Source organism: Ambystoma mexicanum, chromosome 7p (assembly GCF_040938575.1).
Source record: "Ambystoma mexicanum isolate Mex_15411 chromosome 7p, UKY_AmexF1_1, whole genome shotgun sequence".
Taxonomy (NCBI): domain Eukaryota; kingdom Metazoa; phylum Chordata; class Amphibia; order Caudata; family Ambystomatidae; genus Ambystoma; species Ambystoma mexicanum.
This window is the reverse complement of record NC_090939.1, coordinates 598,636,479-598,662,385: the sequence shown is the minus strand read 5'-3', so window position 1 is coordinate 598,662,385 and position 25,907 is coordinate 598,636,479. Positions and strand designations below refer to the sequence as shown.

Genomic DNA, 25,907 nt, shown 5'->3' with positions numbered 1-25,907 from the left:
GATTGTTTGCTCGACACTCTCAAGGACAGGCCCTTGATAACGAACTGCTATCCTTACGACAAGGTAATCCGGATGTTTTGTCCTACGTTGCCACCTTTAATAGACTGGTTGTGGAAACTGGATGGCCAGAAAACAAAAGGATCACATTGTTTCATCGAGGCCTGCGCGGAGAGCTTAAGGATGTTCTAGCTCAGATAGTAGATCCACCCCAGGTCTCCGCAGACTACATAGACTTGGTGGTTCAACTTGATCACAGACTTCAAAATAGAAAAGCAGATCGGTTCAAGTACGAAACCCGAGTACCGATCAAAACCCACGCTAACTCCAAGAGTACTGACGTATCCGAACCTATGCAAATCGGCGGTGTTAAAGGACCATTAACACAGAAGGAACGAGAGAGAAGGCGGCAAATGCAACTTTGCCTGTATTGCGGGACTTCCGGTCACTTTCTTCGAAATTGTCCAGTTAAACCACCTAAGAAGGTGGTTGGAGCCACTGATAACTATTTATTGACACCTGATTCGGGAAACGACCTAGCCCGACAAGCGTAGGGGTCCGCTTGCCGAGCTTGAAAACAAAATTTTTTGACCTCGCATTTTGTCATGCCAATGGTGCTCGTGGACCCAAAACAGCCTCAGCTATTGCATGCTATAAAAGCATACATCGACAGTGGAGCTATTGGAAATTACATAGACCGTGAATTGGCTTCCAGGATTAAGCTCCCTCTCCGCCCGAAAGTAACCCAAGATGTCATTACTACAGTAGATGGAACCGAAATAGCCTCAGGGCCTGTAACGCATTCCACTGTTGAAATGACACTGGTGAGTCAGGATGGACATCGGGAAGCAATCGTGTTTGATGTGATCAAGGCCCCACAATTTCAAGTAATTCTTGGAATTCCTTGGTTAGAAACACATAATCCCAGAATTGACTGGCGAGCAAAGAAGATAAGTTTTCCTGATTGTGAACCAACTTGTTACCCAAGAAATCCAGTTATGGGTCTAGCCTCAGCAACTTCCACCCCTGTACAGCTACCGTCAGAATACCAAGAATTCCAAGATGTTTTTCAGAAGGAACAGGCTAACACGTTATCTCCCCATCGGTCTTATGATTGCCAAATCGATCTGGTACCCAATGTTCAACTACCTTGTAGTAGGATTTATGCTCTTACGGAACCTGAGAACCTACATTTGCGTCAGTATTTAGATCAGTACCTAGCCAATGGGTTTTATTCGCCCGTCCAAGTCTCCTGTCTCCTCAGCTCTGTTCTTCGTGCCGAAAAAAGAGGGCGACCTTAGAACATGTATAGACTATCGCGCCCTAAATCAAATAACGATTAAGAATCGTTATCCTCTGCCCCTGATCCCTGAGCTTATCGACCAGGTGAAAGACGCTTGTGTGTACACCAAGTTAGATCTCCGAGGAGCTTATCACCTGGTGCGTATAAAAGAAGGCGACAAATGGAAGACTGCATTCCGCACCAAATTTGGGCTCTTCGAATATCAGGTGATGCCCTTCGGTTTGTGCAATGCACCTGCCGCCTTTCAGTACTTTATGGTTCTTCAGGAACTTATCGACGTCTGTGTCATTGTTTATATTGACGACATCCTGGTGTACTCCTCTTCAGAATCCGATCACAGAAAATATGTTAGGGCAGTTCTTGAGAAATTGCGCCAGCACAGACTATTTGCAAAGGTCGAAAAATGCGTTTTTCATACCACAGAAGTGGAGTTTCTTGGATTTATCCTGACACCTCAAGGAGTCCGAATGGACTCGCGAAAGGTGGACGCCATCCTCAAATGGCCATCTCCTAGCTCGGTGAAGGGAGTTCAGAGCATGCTCGGCTTCGCCAATTTCTATCGAAGATTCATCCCGGAATTTTCCCGAACAGTCCAACCCATCACAGCTCTCCTAAAGAAAAACAAACGCTTTGAATGGACTCTTGAGGCCGAACAAGCCTTTCAGGACCTGAAAACCAAATTCACCTCTGCACCTATATTGAAGCACCCGCACCCAGATCTCCCTTACATTGTGGAAACCGACGCATCCAGTTCGGCCATGGGAGCTGTCCTGTCGCAAAGAGACCCAGAAACTAACCAACTACACCCTGTGGCCTTTTGGTCCAGGAAATTTTCTCCTCCTGAAATCAACTACGCAATTACCGACAAAGAGTTACTGGCTATTAAATCTGCTTTCAAGGCTTGGCGTCCCTACCTTCTCGGGGCAAGACACACCATCACCGTAATTACGGACCACAGAAATTTACAGTATTTAAAGACGGCCAAGGCTCAATCTTCACGACAACTCCGATGGGCTCTATTCTTTGCGGAATTTGATTTTGTAATTACCTATCGCCCTGGCTGCAAGAATGGTAAAGCGGACGCCTTATCCTGGATTGGCATGGAAGAACCCAATTCGAGTTTAGAACCTGTGCCAATCATACCAGAACAAAGATTCTTAGGCCTAACTTCATTGCAACTATTGAGGACATCCAAACGCAAGTAAAACAACTTCTAGACTCTTCAGCCTTACTGGAATGGAGTCAAAAGGGTCCTCATTACACCGTTAAGGATGACTTCCCCTACTTCCAGGTGCGGTTGTTTCTGCCTAGTAAAGAATTGCAAGAACTTGTTATTGCCCATCATCATGAATCATTAATGGAAGGACACCCTGGTATCGCTAAAACGGAGGAAAAAATCAAACGCCACTTCTGGTGGCCTTCTTGGAGAAAAGACATAGTCTTTTGTTTTGTCTTGCGGAATTTGCGCCCAAAACAAGGGTCAAAAGAAAAGGCCAGCCAGCCTACTTCAACCCTTGGATATTCCACCGGCACCATGGCACACCTTGTCAATGGACTTTATAACTGACCTGCCTCCTTGTGCTGGTTACAACACTATCCTTGTAATGGTGGATCTATTCTCCAAAATGGCCCACTTTATCTCTTTAAAAGGTTTGCCTTCAGCTTCCAGGAATTTATGGAGAATATAGTTCGCATACATGGTTTCCCTTCCATATTAGTCTCGGATCGTGGAAGTCAATTTATCTCCCATTTTTGGAAGAAGTGTTGCCAACTAGCACAAATAGATGTGCGGCTATCCACTAGCCACCACCCCCAGACCGACGGACAAACCGAGAGAACCAATCAGACTCTCGAGCAATATCTTCGTTGCATGTTACACCAATCCTAGTTAAATTGGAAAGACATCCTTTGGATCGCAGAATATGCATACAACAATTCAGTGCATTCTGGAACCGGACAAACTCCTTTTTATACTTTGTATGGTCACCATCCTCGGACCTCTGATCTAGATCCACCTCCGACCCTGGAAATGCCCGCAGTAAATCATCTGCATTCCACAATAACCCAAGCCTTCAAAGAAGCTGCAACTCATTTACAGCAAGCCAAGAAAAAGTATAAAGAACACACTGATTTGCACCGAAGTAAAACTCCTCCTTACCAAGTAGATCATCAGATATGGCTAGCAACGAAACATTTACCCCTCAAGGGCCCACGAACCTTCAATCCCAGATTCATAGGACCTTATCCTATCAAGGCTATAATCAATCCCGTGGCCTTTAAACTGGATTTACCGTCTAACATGCGTATTCATCCAGTTTTTCATGCATCACTTTTGAAGCCAGTACAACCAGGGACCCGACTGTCCAAGCCTCCAGACCCAGTTCAAATTGAAGGGGAATTAGAATTCGAAGTTAAAGACATTTTAGACTCCAAGGTGTTAAAGTCAAAACTCTTCTATCTTGTTGACTGGAAGGGATATGGACCTCAGGAGAGATCGTGGGAGCCTAGTAACCATGTTCACGCACCTCGATTAATACAAAGGTTCCACCGGAGATTTCCGAACAAGCCAAAACCCCCAGAGGGAACAACCTTGGGAGGGGCCTTGAGGGGGGGGTACGAGCGTGACATCTTCGTCCTCCTCGAGGAAATCCAGAAAGGGACACCTTTGTTCTCGTTCAACCTCGCACGTGGGAAAACTGGTAAGCTTACCTAGTAAAAGCCGAGTTGGATAAATTACGACCAAAAATGCTGGAGGTATTTGCAGAAACGGCAACAGCTACCCCTTGGACGAGTTTGAAGGAGATTTCCGACCCCATTGCGCCAAAAGCTGATAGGGTGTCGACAAAAGCCTCTGTTTGCGCCACCCATGAGCCACGAAAGAAAGCCCTCACAGGCCCCTTGAACTCCACTTGTGGTCTCGACGTCTCGAGAAAATACTCCATCTCCACTCCAGACCTCCCCTTCGGAAAGGTGTCGGCGTCGTGCCCATCGATGTCGAAGTCAGCGTTGTCGAAGCCTTAGACATCCACTTCGAGCTCGTCAAAGGTTTTTAAACTTCATACAAAGAAAGACTTCTTTAAGTCTATGGGCTCCATTGTTAGGGAGAATTCTCATTTATGGCTAATTTCCCTCACCTAGTGAGTCCCCCAGCAGCTTTACTGGACTTCTGGAGTTTATTTATTTTCCACTTGGTAAGAGTGTGAGCTTATCTCTTACCTATGTTTTGCCAAATGTATTTCTCTGTTTTTGTAATTGTGGACTCTGAAGTACACCACTTCAGTAGCCCCCTTCTTTTTGTGTGTCACCCAGCACCTTCAGTGCCGTGGCACAGGGTTGTCTTTGAGACTTCCCCCGACTACATTTCTGAGGCTGACTACAGTCCCCCCAGAAAAGGGTAAAGTTGCCATCAACTTTACTTAGTCAATCTACCACAGATCCAGTACACCCCATCTTCCATGGAGTACTGGAAAGGGTTAATTCGTATCCCTTTTTATCTCTACCTCCTAGAGCATTGTTTCGCTCTTTTAACATTTAGAGTTGGCTGGTGGCAGTGGTATCTACCCTAACTTATCTACCGCGATTATATTGGATAAACGTGGTACTGTTCTTGGCTATTATATTAGCCTCAAACCTAAACCAGCTTGACCAAATCGTCTTTCTTTTTGTTCCGGTTGGGTTTATTCGCCATTTCTGTTTGTTAAAGTCCTTCTTGTGTTTTACTTTGCGCAGCAAACTAGGTTTGCCTTCTTTGTTCACCTTCTTTTGGCGTGCTTCTGCTCAGAAGCCTTCCACCAGGTGCCTGGGTGTCTAGGTGGGCTGAATGTGGGGAAGGGGTGTAGTCACCCCCTTACACAGGGTATCCTAGGAAACTCAAGTTGTACTTTGCCATGATTGGCTGAGGTGGTTGTCCGGGCTGGACAACCCCCCTGCTGGGAGAGTCAAGTCAAGGTTGGAGGGGTCTGCCATTTCGGTTTTATTCCTCTGTCGGAAGAACGAGAGGTAATCTTTCTCAGAGGTGATAAAGGAGACAACCTCATGGCTCCCGAGGACGTGGAGGCAGAGGTACTGCTACACCCTCTGCCATTTTGCCACCCGCAACCTCTGCTGCTCCAAAACCGCTTTGAAACCTTAAGTCACAGGAACGTGGTAGGGGACAGTTAACCCAGCATCTGGAAGAGTGGCAAAGTATTACTTCAAATGCTTGGGCTCTGCAGACAGTTGCCCATGGGTACTGCCTCCCTTTTCTGATAAAACCTCCAAATTGTCTCCCAAGAGGCCAGTCCTTGAAAGTACCAGATCTGCTCCTTTTACAGGAGGTTCTAGCCTTGTTGGAGAAAGGTGCTATTGAACCACTACCTGCAGCAGAAAGAAATCAAGGCTGGTACTCTCTGTATTTTCTGATCCCAAAAAAGGACAGAGGGTGTCAACCCATCTTGGACTTGGGATGTTTGAACAAGTTCCTCAGGAAGGACAAATACAAGATAGTCACTCTCTCGCAGATCCTCCAGGCCCTTCAGCTCCAAGATTGGATGTTGTCATTGGACCTTTAGGAAGCTTATATCCATGTACCAATACATCGGAAGCACAGGAAGTGCCTGAGATTCACCACTGGCAGTTCTCATTATCAATTTTCCATTACTGCCTTGCGAGCTGACCTCCGCTCGAGGGTTTTCACCAAGTTCATGGCGCTGTTAGCAGCAAATCTAAAGAGGGGGGATTCATATCTACCCCTATCTGGATGATTGGCTAATCGGAGCACGCTGACCCGAACAGGCTCTGGAACACCTAGACAGAACCAGACACACACTCCACAAACTGGGCTCTCCCTCAACTTCAAGAAGTCCCACATGACACCTTGCCAAAAGCTGCAATTCATTGGAGCAGTCCTGGACTCTTCTTCTGGGAAAGCTTTGCCACCCGAGGTAAGGGCTCTTCACCTTTCGCAGATGGTAAACATTTTTTCTCAGGTTGCTGGGTCTCATGGCATCCTGTATTTTCCTGGTTCCGGAGGCCCATTGGAGGATGAGATCCCTTCAGTGGGCCCTCAGATCCCAGTGGTCACAGTTCTCCGGCAAAATGACGGATCTGGTTCAGACCCCGAGCAAGGTCAAGCAGGATCTCCTGTGGTGGGCCTGCAAGGAGAATGTGTTGAAAGGGGAACCTTTTTGGCAACCATGGCCAGAGATAACGGTGGTTACAGACGCCTCCCTTTTAGGTTGGGGTGGGGGGAGGGCATACCAACAATCAGTGGATGCTGGTCTTTATCTGATTCCAAACTGCATATGAACCTTTTGGAGCTGAGGGCGATCAAATGAGTGCTGGTGGCCTTTGTGCCTTACTGTACTGGGGAAGAATGTCCTGATAATGACTGACATACACGGTGGCCATACGTTACCTCAACTAGAGAGGTGGTGAAGGGTCACTTCCACTGTGCAAGAGGCAATGCTGCTCTGGTTCTGGGCACTGCAAGAAGGAATCTCTCTCTCAGCTGTTCACCTGGAGAACACAGCAGTGGACACTCTGAGCAGGCAGTGCACAGTCTCCCACGAGTGGGAGTTAGCTCGGGAAGTCCTTTTAGAGATCTTAACCCTTTCGGGGAACCCCTCAAGTGGATCTGTTTGCATCCAGTATCAACAGGAATTGCGACCTGTTCTTCTCCACAGAATTTCCTCAGGAGCTTTGGGGGACGTGTTCATAGTGGATTGGGATTTTCTGTTTCTGTAGTCATTTCCACCAGTCCACTCATGTTCTCAGGAGGTTGAGTGTGTTCAGGAAATTCATGATCCTTGTTGACCTGGATTGGTCCAGAAAGACATGGTACCTGGAATTTCTGGAAGTCCATCTGCCCTCCTATTAGTCTTGCCCAAAGAGAGGATCTGCTCTCGCAAGAAGGAGGTTGCATTCTTCAGTCACAAATTCGGACCCTCAACCTTCACGCCTGGTTTCTGAGAGGTTAAGGTACAAAGATCGGGACCTTCTGGAAGATGTCATGGAGGTGTTGCTTTTCGGCCAGGAGGCCATCAACTAAATCTCTATACCACTGCTGTTGGAAGTTGGATCAGATTTTGCAGCTGTTGTAGAGATGAAGGAGTTGACCTATTCACTCGTTACATACCATCAGTGTTGTCTTTTTTTTTGTTGCTTCCAACCCATCAGTGACTGCAAGTTTCTATGACCATGGGTTAGCTGTCTGGGCTGCCCATTTTTAAGCGCTCGCCGGAACAGGGTTCCTACTTCAAGTTTCCTATTGTTAATCAATTTTTGAAGGGGTTGACTAATATCTTCCCACTGACCCCCATTATAGCCCAGGTGTGGGATATTAACCTGGTCTTGAACTTTGTGATGGGAGCTCCATTTGAACCTTTGCATTCTTGCACTCTTAGAATACTTTCCTTAAAAACTGTGTTTTTGACAGCCATTACTTGTGCTTGGGTTAGCGAGCTTCAAGCTTTGTCATCCAAGTCGCCATTTACAGTCTTTTATAAAAACAAAGTAGATTTGAGGGTTCGCCCCTAGTTTCTACCTAAGGTGGTGGCAGAATTTCATTTGTTGCAGAATTATTTTTGCCTGCTTTCTATCCTCCACCTCACCCATCTAAAGAGCAGGAAAGACTTCACATATTGGACCCTAAGAGAGCGTTACGTTTTTATATTAATAGACTCTCTAAGTTTAGGCAGGATGATTAATTGTTGGTTGGCTATTCGGGCCACAGGATGGCACGGGCAGTCACAAAACAAACGCTGTCTCGCATTTCCGAATGTTACACTATGGCTGACAAAGAAGTCCCTGATTGTCTTGGGGCACATTCACCTAGAAGAGTAACTACTGCCTTTGCCCTTCAGAGGGGGGTGCCGGCGCAAGATATTTGCAATACCATTACCTAGACTTTGTTGCATACCTTCACAAAGCATTATTGCTTGGATTCCCTATTAGGCCAGGAAACCATATTTAGAAAGGCTGTGTTATTCAGCGTGAATCTAAAATAAATTCTCCTTCCCACCTCCTGCAAAGCACTGCTATGGCAGTCTATCAAAGATGAGGAATACGTGGGAGGGTGCAATCCATTCAAAGAACAAATTACTTATCTCTGGTAATGTTATTTCAACTGGATGTTCCTCCCACCTTTCTATCTGTTAATGCTCACGTCTTTCTCATCTTCGAGACTGCTGTGCTGCTGAGAGGAAAAACATGAACTGAGGCAACGGGCACAGTGCATGCCATTTATACTGATGCAGATGTCATACTCTAGACGGATGGAGGCCATTGAGGGACACGAAGTCAGCGACGACGACTCACAGCGCCCTCTGCTGTGAAAGGTTTCCGAGCTGCAAGCAGGATATCGGAGTATATCGAAGATGAGGAGTATGTGGGAGGAACATTCAGTCGAAAGAATATCACATGGGCTAAGTAATGAGTTCTTGTTAGGGAGATTTATCATTTGTATGCTTCATCCCCTCTCCTAGTGAGACCCCCAGCACATTTTGCTGTACTTCTGGACCTTTTTCTTTCAATCCTGAATGAGTGGACCCTTTTTCCTCTCATTCGTTCTTATGGGCTATGTCTTTTGGAACTCTATCCTTTGTATTCTACCTGTACTACGAAGCCTGTCTGCTCCATAGCTCTTAAAGGCATCTATGTTTTTTACTACTGCTGCACACATCTGCTTATGGGCAGTGTTGCTGGGGACCCTTATGGTCCTTTAAGATTTTTCTGTATGCTCCAGTAACTACAGTTCTTAAGGATAGGGAGATACTTGGTATGTCTCCCAAAACTTTATAGTCTGAGAGATTGGCACACATCACCTTCAGTGGGGTGTCAAAGGGATACCTAGTATCCCCCTTCTCTCTGCTCCTGTGACATTTTAGTCACATAGACAATCAACTAATTATGGCTGGTGGCAGCGGACATGTTCTACCAACTATTGTGTATTTGTTATACCATTGGCTGTGTCCATAGCCTCAGTAGTGCACAATAGGGGCACCCAAGTACCAACTTGGGGCCTCCCTTCTTTTTTTGCAATTACTAGCAGTTAAGATGAATTTCTGAGCTCTGATCTGGTAGGCAGAGGTTCAGAAGGCCAGCCTAGTTTCTTGGAACAGGGTAACCTTCTGGACAAGCCAGACCAATCAAGTTAGCATTGGCAGCGGTCAAGACTAGGTCTCGGGAGGGGTGAGGGTGACCTCAATGAGCACACAGAGTAAAGAACACTTACAAATCACTCCCAGTCAGGTGTGTGTAGATATATTAAAAATAAGTACATTTAGTCAAGGCCTTTGAGTTTCAACACACAGTAATTATCAACAGTAATACCTTAAAACCAATAGAATCCTACTAAAATACATATATACAATACCAAGTGGCCTAAAGGTTTAAAAGCACAGAATGGGTCCACAACCTGAAAGGGAAGGACACAAGCAGTGCAAATAGTCTTTAGGCAATTCTTCATTAAATTAATTCTAACTGAGAGGCAGTCCAGTCCCTACGAAGAGAGGAGCCTAGCGCTCAATGTACTTTCAAATGCTGGTCCACGCGATAGTGCAGAAGGGTGAAAACAGGGTCTCTTGCAGGGGCTGTATCAGCTCAGGAACGTGGATGACACAATGAAGAATAAGTTCTCTCTATTCGTGAAGGGTCTCCCCAAGAGGGCAGAACAGGTTCCAGGAGTTGGGAATGGGACGGTAGCACAGGCTACCTGTGGAAAGTGATTGGCCCTCAGGGGACACTCGTGCGTAAAAGTGGATGGATGTGCTAAAGCACACCAGTAAGGGTTGCAAGTACTCACCAACCCCCGGCGCACTCAGGACCAAACTTCGGCAGTTGAGTCCACTTCAGTTGCAGTTTCAAATGCGGCAGTTGTGCAGCTATGCAGCTTTCAGCAGCAAAGTTACAGCGTTGGTTACCAAACGGGACACTGGCGATTTCTCCTCTCCTGGTGGATGGATCAGGCCAGTTTCATTGTAGAAGGCCTCGGGGCAGAGAGGGGCACAGCAGCAAGGCACCTGCGAAGTTCGTCACCACGGCTGGGTGACACGGTAACCGCATGTACTCCGGTTTGGTCGCTCTCTTTACTCCAGACATGGGAATGCCAAGTGTACGAAATTCAGTGTGAGAGTGCCAGGAACACAGAGCTTGCGATGTAACAATTTTCAAGGGTCTCCTCGAAACGGCGGGTGTTTAAGAGCAAAAGTTCTGTGCAAGCTGGTCAGCCCACTGGTTGGCCCAGGAACACTTCCGAGAAGGCTTACTTGCAGGGTTTGATAAAGGTGCCGAGAATAGTTGGTCCCACTTTTCTAATGGGTCGAAGCGTCTTCGCAGACCACGTAGTTCGATCAGATGCAGAGGGGTCCAGTGGTATGACAGTGGGCTCAGGCTGCCAAATATTCTAGCAGGTCACCAGCAGTTCCTCGACTCAGCTTCTTAGTTTCAGGATACTTGGAACCTATCCTACGTTCAGTGAGAACTCAAGAGATCGACCATGGGTGTTTCGGGCCATCTCTTATCCAGAATCTCCTTTGTGCCAAAACGAAGAGGACCCAATGAGAGATCTGCTCACATACAGGCACACCAGACGTGGACCAATCATGGACCACAGTGGACCCAGTCATTCAAAGCACAGCAGACTCTCTGACTCAGGATGTGTATTGGAATTAGACATTCCAGCCCACATCCTGGAAGCACACACACAAGGCATGTAGAACCCTGCGAAAGCTTGGCGTTTTGCAGTAGAATGCATGCCCAAATAAGGACTGACCCTGGTCAGCTCGACCTGGGAAAGGCAAAGGGACAAAATGGCCAAAGGACAGGAAAAAGAACCCTGTGGCATGGACATTTTGGAGCCATGCTACCTTCCTATGCCAAACGCGGTAAACGCGGTTTGCATGGCAAAAAAGGGTTAAAAATACATGAAAAGATAAGCTGCCACCAGCCCTGTCCAAGGCACATCTGCACTTCTCCTGTAAAATCCTTTGAAGGAGTCTAGGGCCTTTGAAAATAAAAGGAAGACCCAAGCGCACTAACATGTTGCAGAATAGTTGCAACATTGGAAAGGACTAAGGGAAACAAAGTCTCCCAGTACTGACAGTCTTTAATGGCATGTCAGTTTCCCCATAATAAAGTGAGCTTAAGCCCAGGGGAGTGCAGCTGAAGGCTGTGCTTCCCTGGAAAAGTCAGACTATGGTGTTTAAACAGCAGCAAAAAGTTGGGGTACACAACTGGAGGAAAAATTACTCATAAATGGAAATGTTTCCTTTGTTAGCCCCTCTTCTACCATTCTGGAAGTGGGAGGTCTGTATGTGTGATTTGCCTTTGGTGGGAACCAGTAGGTATGCCCGCCTAGGCTCCAGTGTGTCTGGGCAGGCAGGAAGTGGGGAGGAGTCTTCTACCCCCTTGTCCTTTGTTTTCCAGTGTTCCTGAATAGGTTCAGCTTCATTGGGGAGGTCTGGCTGTCCTGATTGGACAGCCTAGTGCCCCTTTCTGTAAAATGCTGAGAGATTGCAGAGGAGTGTGTGCTGTAACTGTATAAAAGGGGAGGTTTCTGAAGTAAAAAGCAAGTCGACCACTGGATACGGAAGTAACCAAAGAAGAAGACGACCAGAGACGCCTGCCGACACTTTGCAACACTGAAGCGACCACTGCTGTACTGCCTCGCTTTTCAATACGACAGGGGAGCTCCGAAGAGGACAACTCCTTCCGTTTTGGCTGGTGGGAACAACCAGTCCAAGAAGAACTTTGAAACAAGCCATATCCCGAGGTCTTGGGAGCTTCCACAGCTGTGGAAACCCAGTACCAGGAGAACTGCTGCCCATTTTGAGTACATCGACGTGGAAAGGTTGAATCCGTCCAAATATTTGCTGAGCCCGTAAGGACACTCCAGAGATCCAATCCAACTCGCACATACCACCTTACCTGAGTGTGGGACTGCAGGAAGCGAAGAAGATTGTCTGGGCGATACGTGTCTTTTGTTGGTGCTGCAGAAAATGCACCAAAATCATTGCAGAGAGAACCAAGAAGTTGCTGAAAGTCATGCCCCAGGTCCTCCTTGAGACTGCTGCTGAGAGATCCCTTCCGTTGTCCTACCTTCAGTCATCAGACCAGGAATCAGTAGGTCGGGTCCAGAGCTGCAACATCGCGGAGCATCCAGCACAAGCATTTTTTTCTAACCTAAGGTACTCTGTGGGGAAAAAAGTATTTCTTACCTGATTCCAAGAAGTCGCTCCAGAGCGTTGGAGTGTATGTAGAGGTGTCCAGCATAACCCCCTCTTACCTCTGATCCAAGCCGCTGCTTGTGTTCACTTGTCGAGTCCGATTTAAGGTCACCTTTGTTAGTTGTTAACTTGCTGCTTCAATAACTCTAGACACTGGAAGAAATCCACAGGAAATCTTCGTAATTTGCTGCTTGTCAAGACTTCAAGTCCTCTCCAATCTGCCTTTAGCTAGGGTTGAACCTTGAACTAAGCCTATGTTGCACTAAGTAACCATTTTCCTTCCTTTAAGTGACTTTACTTTGTGTTTGCAGAGTATAAGTACTACCATATAAACTGTTCAAAACCGCATGAGTGCGCAGTAACCGATAATACGATAACATTCTTTTCCCTTTCTAAAGTTGCTACAAATGTAACTGCGAACTAACACAAAAGTGAAAGTACCCTTTGAAGTGTATTTTCAAGTAATCCTAAGTGTTCTAGTATAAACGTCTGAAGTATTTAAGGTGATTCTGGTTTAAATAAATATATACTTTTTATATATTAAAACTATATGTGTAAGGGCTTTCCTGTTGTGCATGTCTAGCTATGAGTCCGTGTACTTAGCTACAGCTCACATCTTCCTCTTAAGATAAGCATGACTGCTCTGCCAATCTACCAAGGTCCTGAGCTAGTAAAGACTGATACTAAGAGTTGGGGATCTATAAACTACTGGTATAGTCTTACTGCCAGTAGGACTTTAGGAAAACTCCCCTAACGGTTCTTCTACTGTGTCTAGAGCTCATTTTTCTTCCCATCCTATAAGCCTATATGTGTATTGTCTGCACCAAGTACCAAGCCTACATTTTAGTCATAAAAGTGGGTTGTGTCTTAATAATTGTCAATAAATGTTCTGCATAGACCATTCATTATTGTGTATTCTGTTTAACCGAAGTACTTACTTTGGCCTAAAATATGTATGTATTGTTTTAATTGTAATAAGATATATGCAAATGATTTTGTTTCTAAGCAATATTTGTGAAATGTTTATTTTTAAAGCAATCCACAATCACATTTTAAAAAAAAATACTTTGGACTAATAGATATTCTTTATGTGACTTTACAACTAAGTCTATATGCTACCAGTGTGGTGTGCACTTTGGGATGAATATTCAGAATAGGCCTGAATTATCTGCCTTAGCTACCATTATACAGAGTTGGTCTTTCCTTTTATTTAGAATCCTGTGCTATCTCTAGGTTAGATGGTTACATAGCCCCCCATAGAGGACTCTGCAAAAACCTCCCTAACGCGTGTACTGTATGGAAGGCAAACAAGGCTGGTTCTAGAATTTCCTGGTCTGAAGTCTGAATGTTATTGCGGGACCCCATAATTTACTTATATGGTAATGCGAATGGAGACAATGTCACGGGAAGAAACAGCAGTTATCGCTCCTCAATTTGAATCGCGGTGGGTCGCGTTACAAAAATGTGAAACCCCAAACACCACAAAAATGGGCACAAATGCCAAAAATACATTTCAGGAAGAGTTTCTCTTTTTTGAAACAGCACTTGCACCAAAGACATCCTAGGGCCACATTATGGAACACCGGTACATATTGCATAACGCAGTCCTATTTAGACAAGCAGGTAATGAGCCAACAATCAAACAGTCTTTCCAGCAGACGACACAATAGGGCTGTTAGGCAGAATCCTGTGCAGTGCCCATAGGGACCACTACACACAATTAAGACCACAAGTGATAATACTTGTTTTACCTTTGGTACAAGCCTGTACTACTATGTTAAAGTGGTAGCAGTAGCGGAGCAGCCAGGCTTATCTCAAGAGTATATGAGCAGTAGCAGAGATTACACAAAGGGACCACAATTACTGGGACTCAAGCAAACACTGACTCAAGGTTTCAGGTAAAAAATATAAGTACATTTATTTTTAAACTGTTTGCTATAAACACAACACTTCTATTAATTCAAAACCACACGTAAAATATACTACAACCAACCAATTCGCTTTGTACGGTATAACTTCAAGGTAAGTACCCTATGTTTTAACGGACCATTGTTGTGAAACAAAAGACGTTACCGGAAATACATATGCGATTACTTTTTGACAGTAATGAGAGTTCGGTCTTACTAAAGAAACGCGTATCCGCGACAAGAAATGTTACCGGGACAAAAACACACTTAGCACCTGAGATACCCAGAGAGAGTTGGGGGCAAAAATCATAGGCAATACTTTTGTCAAGGCAGACAGAATCAGAGAACACTCATGGACAGAAATTCAAGTGTCAATAGGCCGGAGCCAGTGTCAAGTGGAACGACGTTCCTGTTGTCGAGATTCACACAGTCGGACAGTTCACGATTGAACGTAGCCAGGAGTACTTGGATATTGTCAATGGAGGCAGCAAAAGTTATAAGGAGGAGGGAAGATAAGGGCAAGCCTTGTAGGAGGAGAAAAAGGGATTCACCCGATTTCCAAAAAGCAGAACACAGTACCTTATTCAATGAAGAAGCTGGTTCCACGGCAGTTGTTCCTGATAGCTTCCTGCAGACCCACGGTTCCTGGAGCTTCGGTGTTAGGGAGAATTCTCTGTTAAGGCTAATTTCCCAAACCTAGTGAGTCCCCAGCAGCTTTGCTGGATTTTTGGGGTTTATTTTTTTCTCCTGCTAAGAGTGAGACTCTTTTTCTTCCACTCTTAGGCATGATTTGAGAATGGTCTTTGACTATGTAATGTGTTTTATGGGCTATGGGGTCTTTTACTCCATAGGGCTTCATGTGTTTTTGGTAAGTGTGTTACACAGCGCCCTCAGTGCAGTAACACAGGGGTGTCATAGTGACCCCCAAACATAGACTCCATACCCTGGGACTGACTACTGTCTCCCAGGGCATGTGAAGTCACCATTGGCTTTACTAGTTTCAAATTGTGAACAGAACCAATACAAACCATCATATTGTGGAAGTACTGGTAGGGGTAATTCGATTGCCCCTGGGTCTGTTTTCCAAGGGGCCACTGTCCAGTCCCCCCTTGTCGAGTTTCTGGCTGGTGGCAGTGGATACCACGCAAAGTATTCCACCGGAATATTTCCTATGGGATTTTCCCATTCATTTTAAACGCACCACTTTTTGGTGCAATGTTAAAGATACCGCTTTATTTATTTAATATTTATTCCCCGGTTGGGTCTTTTTACCAGGACTTGGTTTTAAAATGGCGTTTGTGTTTGCCTCTGAAACTCTAACCCAAGTCAAGCCCTTTGTTCCACTTTTTGGCGGGCTTCTCCACAGAAGCCCTCCAAATGGTGCCACTCTGTCTGGGGTCAACAGGATGTGTGGGAAGGGGATTAGGAACCCTGGACTGAATTGCCTTGGCAACTCAAGTCGCACTCTTGTGTGATTGACCCAGTGGTGAGCCGCCTGGCTCACGACTTAGCATGTTTCAGTGACAGCTAGGCTGATGAATGGGGGTTTTGCTGCATAAAAGCAGGGCTTTGGGGACTGGAACTTCAGAAGTCGCCACAGGACCTAAAGAATCCGAAGAGGGGAGAAGCTGAGCCATCTACAACGACGACAGCACGGTGGAGCCCTGCTGTGCGAAACTCACCACTTTCCCGACGACAGAGGAGATCTTCTTCCAGGAGATTCTTCTTCCCCTTGAGCTGGTGGGACCAACCAGTTCACCTTTTTCGCCTTCCTGGATCGTCTCGTGGTCGAATCGCCCGTGCCAAGCACCCCAGCGGCCGGATAGCCACGCTTCACCACTATCGCAAATAAAAGGGTAGTACCTTTTAACCGGGAAACTCTGCGGCTGGTTTCTTCCCTGGCAGTGCAACGACCTCCAGCTTTCCTCCACGTCGAGATCACTTCTTCCCCTGAACGAAGCTCCGACTTGCACCCGCTGCCAGGAACAACTGCCCCCGCTGGAGCTTTCTCACCATTTCAGGTACTGTGTCCCGCCTGGTCTCCCTTGCAACAGACTGTCCAAGGTGTCCCGTAAATCCTTGACTCTCTATCCTGGGGTGACCTCGGACCTGTTAACATTACCTTTCTAACTTGATCCAACTTCTTTTGACTTTTCTGCAAAGACTTTGAGTGCATTTCCACTGTGTTATCTTGGGCACATTCCGCCCAAGAGTGGGCCTGGCCTATGAACTTTTTGCTCTACAGTAGACCCTGCCTTTCTTGACTTGCTGTGGTTTCAAAAGTTTTGGTACTGTGTGTTTTTCCTATTCTGCCTTTTCTCTCCCTCTTTAAACAAATTATTGGAGTGCCATCTACGGTTACACACTCACCTCTGATTTGCTAAATAAGTGGTGTCTCCACCTAGACTTGTCAAATAATTAATTAGGGAGGTGTATATATTTATAGTGACTGTGTTTGAACTTGCTTGACACATTAGTGCCAGTTTATTTTTTTACAAGTGTGTTTTTAAATAAATAATTATATACTTTTATACCCAAGCTCTGGTCAGTGTTTGCTTGTGCTACTGTATTTTTAGCCCTATTGTGTATACTCTATATACTGCCTAACTCTTCTTGAGAGAAGTCTGACTGCTCAGCCACAGCTACCAGTTAAATCTGGGTGGTGCAGACTGCTACCAATTGGGTTTACTGCTTACTCCTGTAGTCTTAAACTTTTTGCAGTGGTCCCTAAGGGAACTGCACAGGTTTCTGCCTAACATTCGGCAAGAAGGACGACGTCTGGAGGGGTCTGCACCACACAGGGCTGAAGCCGGCAGCAGCGACGGTGAATAAAAGGTGCGCTCCTTAAAAACAGGAGAGGTTCTTCAGATGGCTATCCGGACCACTACAGCAGTGTGCAGCGATTTCGACCACAAAGAGGATCCTCTGGCTGTAGAAGATGAGCTGGTTATCTCCATCAGGCTCAAGGGAAGAAGACTCCGGACTGGATCTTCTCTGGTCATCGAAGGGTAGATAGTTTAGGACTGCAGCATGGCTTCACCGGGACGGGATAGTTGCAGCAGCCGTCTTCTTCTCCTCTTCTCTTCGGTTCCTTGTAGTTCCAGTGGCGACTCTGACTTCTAGCCCAAGAGTCCTGCCTTTTATGTGAAAATCCCCCATTCACACAGCCTGGCTGTCAATCACGCAGCAGGGGGGTTGTCCAGCCTGGACAACCACGTCAGCCAATCATGGCAAAGTGTGACTTGGGTTTCCTAGGATACCCTGTGCAGGGGGTGACTACACCCCTCCCTTACATTCAGCCCACCTAGACACCCAGGCGCCTAAAGGAGGGCTTCTTGGCAGAAGCCCGCCAAAAGACAGTGAACAAAGAAAGCAAACTTGGTTTGCCGTGCAAAGTAAAACACAAGAAGGACTTTAACAGAAAGAAATGGCGAATAAACCCGATCAGAGCCAAAAGAAAAAGTATTTGGTCAAGCGGGTTTAAGTTTGAGGCTAATATAATAGCCGAAAACAATATCACGTTTATATAGTATAATCGCGGTAGAAGAGTTAGGGTAGATACCACTGCCACCAGCCATGTGTACTGGATCTGTGGTTAAATGTCTAAGTAAAGTTAATGGCAACTTTACCCTTTCTGGGGGACAGTAGTCAGCCCCAGAAATGGAGTCGGTGGGAAGTCTAAAAGACAACCCTGTGTCACTGCACTGAAGGTGCTGTGTAACACGCAAACACACAAAAGAAGGGGGCTACTGAAGTGGTGTACTCCAGAGCCCACAATCACAAAAACAGATGAAATACACATGGCAATACATGGTTAAGAGTGAGGGAAAAGCTCACACTCTTACCAAGTGGAAAAAATTAACTCCAGAAATCCAGCAAAGCCATTGAATGAGAATTCTCCCTAACAAGGGCTCAACCTTGGGACATGGCAGGAGATGCAATCTTATCTTCAGTGACATCACAAGAGCTCGTTCAATGCAGAGGTGAGCACAATAGCAGAAACTGCTTTTTTTCACCATGGCTGCAAGATTCCTTTTCACGCCTTTTGTGAACTGTGAAGGACGCTCGACGCTGGTAAGGCCAAGGAAAGACTGGCAACCTAATGAGAAATGCTCCATGAATTGTGAGGATCTAGACTGTGCCCAAGCCTTTCTCTGGCTGTGAGCATACAGGTACAGCATTGTGGTGCTCTAATCCTGTGCTGCTAAATACTTGGAAATTATGAATCTACAAATATTCCTCATATGCTAGGGGGTCTAATATTTGGGTAAGTATCCTCTCCACATGGTAGGCTTTGGAGGTCCAGATTTGACTGTGTTTACTGCCATCTCTCATGCATTGCACTTTTTTGTGGCGTTAAAGTCATTTAGGATGTCCTGGAATGTAGTAAGTTCTACACAGTGTATTTTTGTTTACCATTCCTTTCTTCTGCTTTCAGAGCTTTACAGGCAGTGCTTTAGCCGCCTTGGTCAAAGGTCTTCCAGAAGCTTTGCAACGGCAGTTTGAGTATGAAGATCCTATTGCAAGAGGAGGCAAACAACTACTTCATAGTCCTTTCTTTAAGGTAGCCCATTAAAAATCATTTTGAAAGCGGATGTGAACATATTTTATTTGGACTGGTATGTGAGCAGACACAGTGGTTATGATTTGTGTGAACAGCGTGGGTCCCTCTCGTTTTCCTTTTCTGTTCTCTTTTATCCTATGGTGTTTTTGCTAATTTCTCTGTACTCCAAAATACTTCCTATATATTGATGTGGGTTGGTGTGTGTCAGAGGCAGATGTTGATTCTGGGTGGTGTTTACCTGAACTGCTGGATGTCCCAGTGAGAAGCTGTTTTAGTTTTCCATTTACTATAGACTTTTGGGGTCAGGCAGAATGTTTGTGCTTTTTCAGGTGGTCAGATTTGCAGTGTGCATATCACATGCTAGGTCGGGGTAAGGATATCAATTTACCAGAAGCAGGGGGGGTAGAGGATGAGGCTTTCAGCAGACTGATTAATCTATGTGGTTACCCCACCCTAGGTCACACAGACACTGGCGCAGTGTTCTCATACTGGTCTCTCAAAAAAGAATAGACCCTAGCAATTAGCAGATAAACAATGCTGTGCAAGAGGTTTTATAGCAAACACAAAGAGGTGATGGCTGGAAGGTTTAGAATTAATCTTAACCACTGGCAATGCTCTGGGCAACCCTCCAGACCACCGTTCTTCGCCTGCCAAGCCATTACAGAAGGGAAAGACCATATGCAAATCAGGCTTGGCCCCACCCCAAATGGGGCAGTCCAGCCCGAACTGCTAGGCCACATCCCTTCTGCACGAGACCACAAGCGTCCCCAAACATGTTTCACCCTTGTTGGGGCTCATCAGTGAGGAGTAGCTTGGGTCTCTAGGCCCAGCAGGCACGGGACCCACGTCTGGGCATACCCGTCCCATTCGGGGTGACATAGCAAACACAAAGAGGTGATGGCTGGAAGGTTTAGAATTAATCTTAACCACTGGCAATGCTCTGGGCAACCCTCCAGACCACCGTTCTTCGCCTGCCAAGCCATTACAGAAGGGAAAGACCATATGCAAATCAGGCTTGGCCCCACCCCAAATGGGGCAGTCCAGCCCGAACTGCTAGGCCACATCCCTTCTGCACGAGACCACAAGCATCCCCAAACATGTTTCACCCTTGTTGGGGCTCATCAGTGAGGAGTAGCTTGGGTCTCTAGGCCCAGCAGGCACGGGACCCACGTCTGGGCATACCCGTCCCACTCGGGGTGACATAGCAAACACAAAGAGGTGATGGCTGGAAGGTTTAGAATTAATCTTAACCACTGGCAATGCTCTGGGCAACCCTCCAGACCACCGTTCTTCGCCTGCCAAGCCATTACAGAAGGGAAAGACCATATGCAAATCAGGCTTGGCCCCACCCCAAATGGGGCAGTCCAGCCCGAACTGCTAGGCCACATCCCTTCTGCACGAGACCACAAGCATCCCCAAACATGTTTCACCCTTGTTGGGGCTCATCAGTGAGGAGTAGCTTGGGTCTCTAGGCCCAGCAGGCACGGGACCCACGTCTGGGCATACCCGTCCCACTCGGGGTGACATAGCAAACACAAAGAGGTGATGGCTGGAAGGTTTAGAATTAATCTTAACCACTGGCAACGCTCTGGGCAACCCTCCAGACCACCGTTCTTCGCCTGACAAGCCATTACAGAAGGGAAAGACCATATGCAAATCAGGCTTGGCCCCACCCCAAATGGGGCAGTCCAGCCCGAACTGCTAGGCCACATCCCTTCTGCACGAGACCACAAGCATCCCCAAACATGTTTCACCCTTGTTGGGGCTCATCAGTGAGGAGTAGCTTGGGTCTCTAGGCCCAGCAGGCACGGGACCCACGTCTGGGCATACCCGTCCCACTCGGGGTGACATAGCAAACACAAAGAGGTGATGGCTGGAAGGTTTAGAATTAATCTTAACCACTGGCAATGCTCTGGGCAACCCTCCAGACCACCGTTCTTCGCCTGCCAAGCCATTACAGAAGGGAAAGACCATATGCAAATCAGGCTTGGCCCCACCCCAAATGGGGCAGTCCAGCCCGAACTGCTAGGCCACATCCCTTCTGCACGAGACCACAAGCATCCCCAAACATGTTTCACCCTTGTTGGGGCTCATCAGTGAGGAGTAGCTTGGGTCTCTAGGCCCAGCAGGCACGGGACCCACGTCTGGGCATACCCGTCCCACTCGGGGTGACATAGCAAACACAAAGAGGTGATGGCTGGAAGGTTTAGAATTAATCTTAACCACTGGCAATGCTCTGGGCAACCCTCCAGACCACCGTTCTTCGCCTGCCAAGCCATTACAGAAGGGAAAGACCATATGCAAATCAGGCTTGGCCCCACCCCAAATGGGGCAGTCCAGCCCGAACTGCTAGGCCACATCCCTTCTGCACGAGACCACAGGCATCCCCAAACATGTTTCACCCTTGTTGGGGCTCATCAGTGAGGAGTAGCTTGGGTCTCTAGGCCCAGCAGGCACGGGACCCACGTCTGGGCATACCCGTCCCACTCGGGGTGACATAGCAAACACAAAGAGGTGATGGCTGGAAGGTTTAGAATTAATCTTAACCACTGGCAATGCTCTGGGCAACCCTCCAGACCACCGTTCTTCGCCTGCCAAGCCATTACAGAAGGGAAAGACCATATACAAATCAGGCTTGGCCCCACCCCAAATGGGGCAGTCCAGCCCGAACTGCTAGGCCACATCCCTTCTGCACGAGACCACAAGCATCCCCAAACATGTTTCACCCTTGTTGGGGCTCATCAGTGAGGAGTAGCTTGGGTCTCTAGGCCCAGCAGGCACGGGACCCACGTCTGGGCATACCCGTCCCACTCGGGGTGACATAGCAAACACAAAGAGGTGATGGCTGGAAGGTTTAGAATTAATCTTAACCACTGGCAATGCTCTGGGCAACCCTCCAGACCACCGTTCTTCGCCTGCCAAGCCATTACAGAAGGGAAAGACCACATGCAAATCAGGCTTGGCCCCACCCCAAATGGGGCAGTCCAGCCCGAACTGCTAGGCCACATCCCTTCTGCACGAGACCACAAGCATCCCCAAACATGTTTCACCCTTGTTGGGGCTCATCAGTGAGGAGTAGCTTGGGTCTCTAGGCCCAGCAGGCACGGGACCCACGTCTGGGCATACCCGTCCCACTCGGGGTGACATAGCAAACACAAAGAGGTGATGGCTGGAAGGTTTAGAATTAATCTTAACCACTGGCAATGCTCTGGGCAACCCTCCAGACCACCGTTCTTCGCCTGCCAAGCCATTACAGAAGGGAAAGACCATATGCAAATCGGGCTTGGCCCCACCCCAAATGGGGCAGTCCAGCCCGAACTGCTAGGCCACATCCCTTCTGCACGAGACCACAAGCATCCCCAAACATGTTTCACCCTTGTTGGGGCTCATCAGTGAGGAGTAGCTTGGGTCTCTAGGCCCAGCAGGCACGGGACCCACGTCTGGGCATACCCGTCCCACTCGGGGTGACATAGGTTTTTCCCCTTCTGTAATGGCTTGGCAGGCTGGAAAACGATGGTCTGGAGGGTTGCCCAGAGCTTTGCCCGTGGTTATGATTAATTCAAAACCTTCCAGCCATCACCTTTCTGTTTTGCTAAAGTCACCCGAGTGGGACGGGTATGCCCAGACGTGGGTCCCGAGTCTGCCGGGCCTAGAGACCCAAGCTACTCCTCACTGATGACGCCCAAAAAGGCTGAAACATGTCTGGGGATGCTTGTGGTCTCGTGCAGAAGGGATGTGACCTAGCAGTTCGGGCTGGACTGCCCCTTTTGGAGTAGGACCAAGCCTGATTTGCATATGGTTTTTCCCCTTCTGTAATGGCTTGGCAGGCTGGAAAACGATGGTCTGGAGGGTTGCCCAGAGCTTTGCCCGTGGTTATGATTAATTCAAAACCTTCCAGCCATCACCTTTCTGTTGTGCAAGAGGTTTTAAGCATTGCTGTAACACTGCTGTCATCCCAGCAGTACCATTACTGTCCGTTGATACTGCAGCATGACAACAGTACGGTGGCTTCTGTTTGCGTATCAGCAGCTACTGATATTACAACATCGGGTTCACATTTTTCAATCATGTTACTCCCTCTAAACCGGCCACCCCAATATGTTAGAATATGTCACAAGATTGTAATCCCTTTTTCACCACTTTGTCACTTAGGTTCCCGGCCAGTCACTGTCCTCCTCAGTGATGGAAACGACGATATATTAGGGCTGGGCGATATTTTTGGTCTGAATGGCGACATAAAATATTTGTCCAACATGGATTCACATGCTCATGAATATTCCACGTTGTCAGGGTGGGAATCCTCAGTAAAAAGAAAGCAGTTTTGCTTTAGACTGAAAACTGCTGGTCTCTAACCAATCCTTGTCCTTTGGGTCATACTGCCACCAACCAATGACACTTGTTCTCCTTAACTCGACCCCTGGTGGCATCTTCAGATTTTTACCACACACTTCTAGTGTTGGGTGTCCACGTGCTTGCTCCTCTACATTTGTGCTGCTTTTGCTGTTTTTTGTATTGTTTTCTTCCATCTCTTCGTCTGCCGTTGTGCGGTAACACGTTGCCTGCGAAGATCGTTTTCCATCATTGGATCTTCTCTATCTGACTTTCGACAGGCCCAGGCTTGGGCCTACATCTCACCACAACCATGTCCAAGGCGGCGGAGAGGAGGCTCTTCAGGGCCTGCACATCTTGTGGCCTGAAGAACATTTACGTCGAGGACCGGCACATCAAGTGACTTTTTTGTCTTCACCTGGACCACGATACTGGCTGACTGAGAGATTTGCCACAGCTTCTCTTCAAAGACCAAGCAGGATCTCTACCAGAGGTTAGTGGCTTGAATCAACCAGGGGAAGGTCTCTGACATGGCCTCCGGACACAGTCATGCCTCATCCAGGACCAGCAGGTCCCATAGGCGTGCTACCTCTGAGAAGAAGAGGTTAGTGTCCTTTCAGGATGCTCCTTCTGGGGGGGATCCAAAAGAAGGCAGAGCACCACACTTCATCTGCTCCCTTGAAGGTCACTGCAGCTGCGAGATCAAGTTTGGGAAGGGGTCGCTCCCTGTCACCTGCTCTGTCGACCGTAAGCATACCGACGTGTGGCTTAACTCCATCTGCAAGGAAGTCCCTAACTCCTTCTAAACAAATCTTCTTCGAAGGACAAGTCGTCGAAGGACAGACTCGCGGGAGGCCTGTCGGCAGCTCCTTTGTCTTCGCCACCATCTGTGGCACGGGCCTCGTCAATGACATCCTCGTCTACCTAGACCACCACCTCGCCAACAGCCTCTTCGTCATTCACCACAGCACCGTCGACGAAATGTTCAGCTGCGACTATCGTTCGACCTTCACAATGACAACAGCACCAATGGTCTCTTTGCCCTCCATCAGTGACACCAACCACAACCTTATCGGCGGCAACTCCCATCTTGCAGATCACCATCATTGCCTATTTCCCGAGGATGAGGGGGTTACTGCCTCCGTCGGACATCCTGCCTAGGCCAGCGAAGGAATCTGCTTCAGCTTCCATGGGGTTGCCTAAAAAATCTCCTCACACCTACACCAGTTCAGAGGATGACCTGCCTGAGGATTTCTACTCAGACCAGGAAAGGGGGCCAGGGGCTCATGTCCCCAAAGGGATCTCTGTACCATGAGCCATATCGGCCGTTTGCCCCTCCGAGGGGTCTCAGCCCGACTCCTGTCCCATCAGCACTGCAGGATATGTCACTGGACATCCTCACCACCCTGCACACTTTGGTGAAAATTCATCAACGGCTACCTGCTGCTCCTGTGCCTGGTCCGGCACAAAACCTTCTGAGGCCACCAACCAGGAGTCCTCCCAGGCCTAAGCATCAGCCAACGCCGTTCCGTAGGGCACCTGTCTCATCTGGATATGGACTTTGGGCCGTGACCCCAGTGGAAGAAGAACCAGTGTGCACAGACACTGACAAAGATGCCACAGCTACTCGTATGGCTGAGTGCGAAGATTATGTTCTCGCTGACTGGGAAAATCTGGATGTTGACAAGCCCGCACAGTCTTTGCCGACTGACAAAATAGGCTACTTTCACGCCATCATGTCAAAGATGTTCAAACTGTTCAGTCTGGTGACGGAGGAGGAGGAGAGTTTCCTCTTTCACCAACTTGAGTCCTCGAGGAAGACCTTTGTGTCGCTTCTGTTGTTGGATAACTTTTTTTTTCTTACATCTCATAACAGAGGAACCATCAATTTGACATTCTGACATTGGTTACCTGCAAGCTTATGCTAATCTTTGCCCACTGTGCCTTGTGCAATTTAGTCACTGCCTATGTTTATCTATGCCCACTGTGCCCTGTGCAACTTAGTCACTGACCCTGTGCAACTCAGTCACTGCCTATGTTTATCTATGCCCACTGTGCCCTGTGCAACTTAGTCACTGACCCTGTGCAACTCAGTCACTGCCTATGTTTATCTATGCCCACTGTGCCCTGTGCAACTTAGTGACTGCCTATGTTTATCTATGCCCACTGTGCCCTGTGCAACTTAGTCACTGCCTATGTTTATCTATGCCCACTGTGCCCTGTGCAACTTAGTCACTGCCTATGTTTATCTATGCCCAATGTGCCTTGTGCAACTTAGTCACTGACCCTGTGCAACTTAGTCACTGCCTATGTTTATCTATGCCCACTGTGCCTTGTGCAACTTAGTCACTGACCCTGTGCAACTTAGTCACTGCCTATGCTTATCTATGCCCACCGTGCCCGGTGTATCCAGCTCCACATCATGAGTATCACACCTTGCAGCCTGCTATTGTACCTATCTGCAATTATCTTCCACCATAGAGAGGACAGTAGCCTCCCTACTATGCTCACAAGACCCCTAAATTCCACCATCACCACCCTCTCTACTGACACCAGTATGGAACACCCGGATCTGAATCCCCTATCCGAGCTTCCCAGCAACC

The 25,907-nt window shown here is 47.5% G+C and overlaps 1 protein-coding gene across 4 annotated transcripts in view; it reads left to right on the top strand.

Annotated features, from left to right (window-relative positions):
* Positions 1-25,907, top strand: part of HERC2 (HECT and RLD domain containing E3 ubiquitin protein ligase 2) — a 2,956,340-nt gene that overhangs the window by 2,336,630 nt on the left and 593,803 nt on the right. For all 4 annotated transcript variants that reach the window (XM_069636605.1, XM_069636607.1, XM_069636603.1 and 1 more), the window contains one exon: positions 18,850-18,975. In XM_069636605.1, the coding sequence (XP_069492706.1) occupies positions 18,850-18,975 (126 nt within the window). The remainder of the gene's footprint in view (positions 1-18,849; positions 18,976-25,907) is intronic.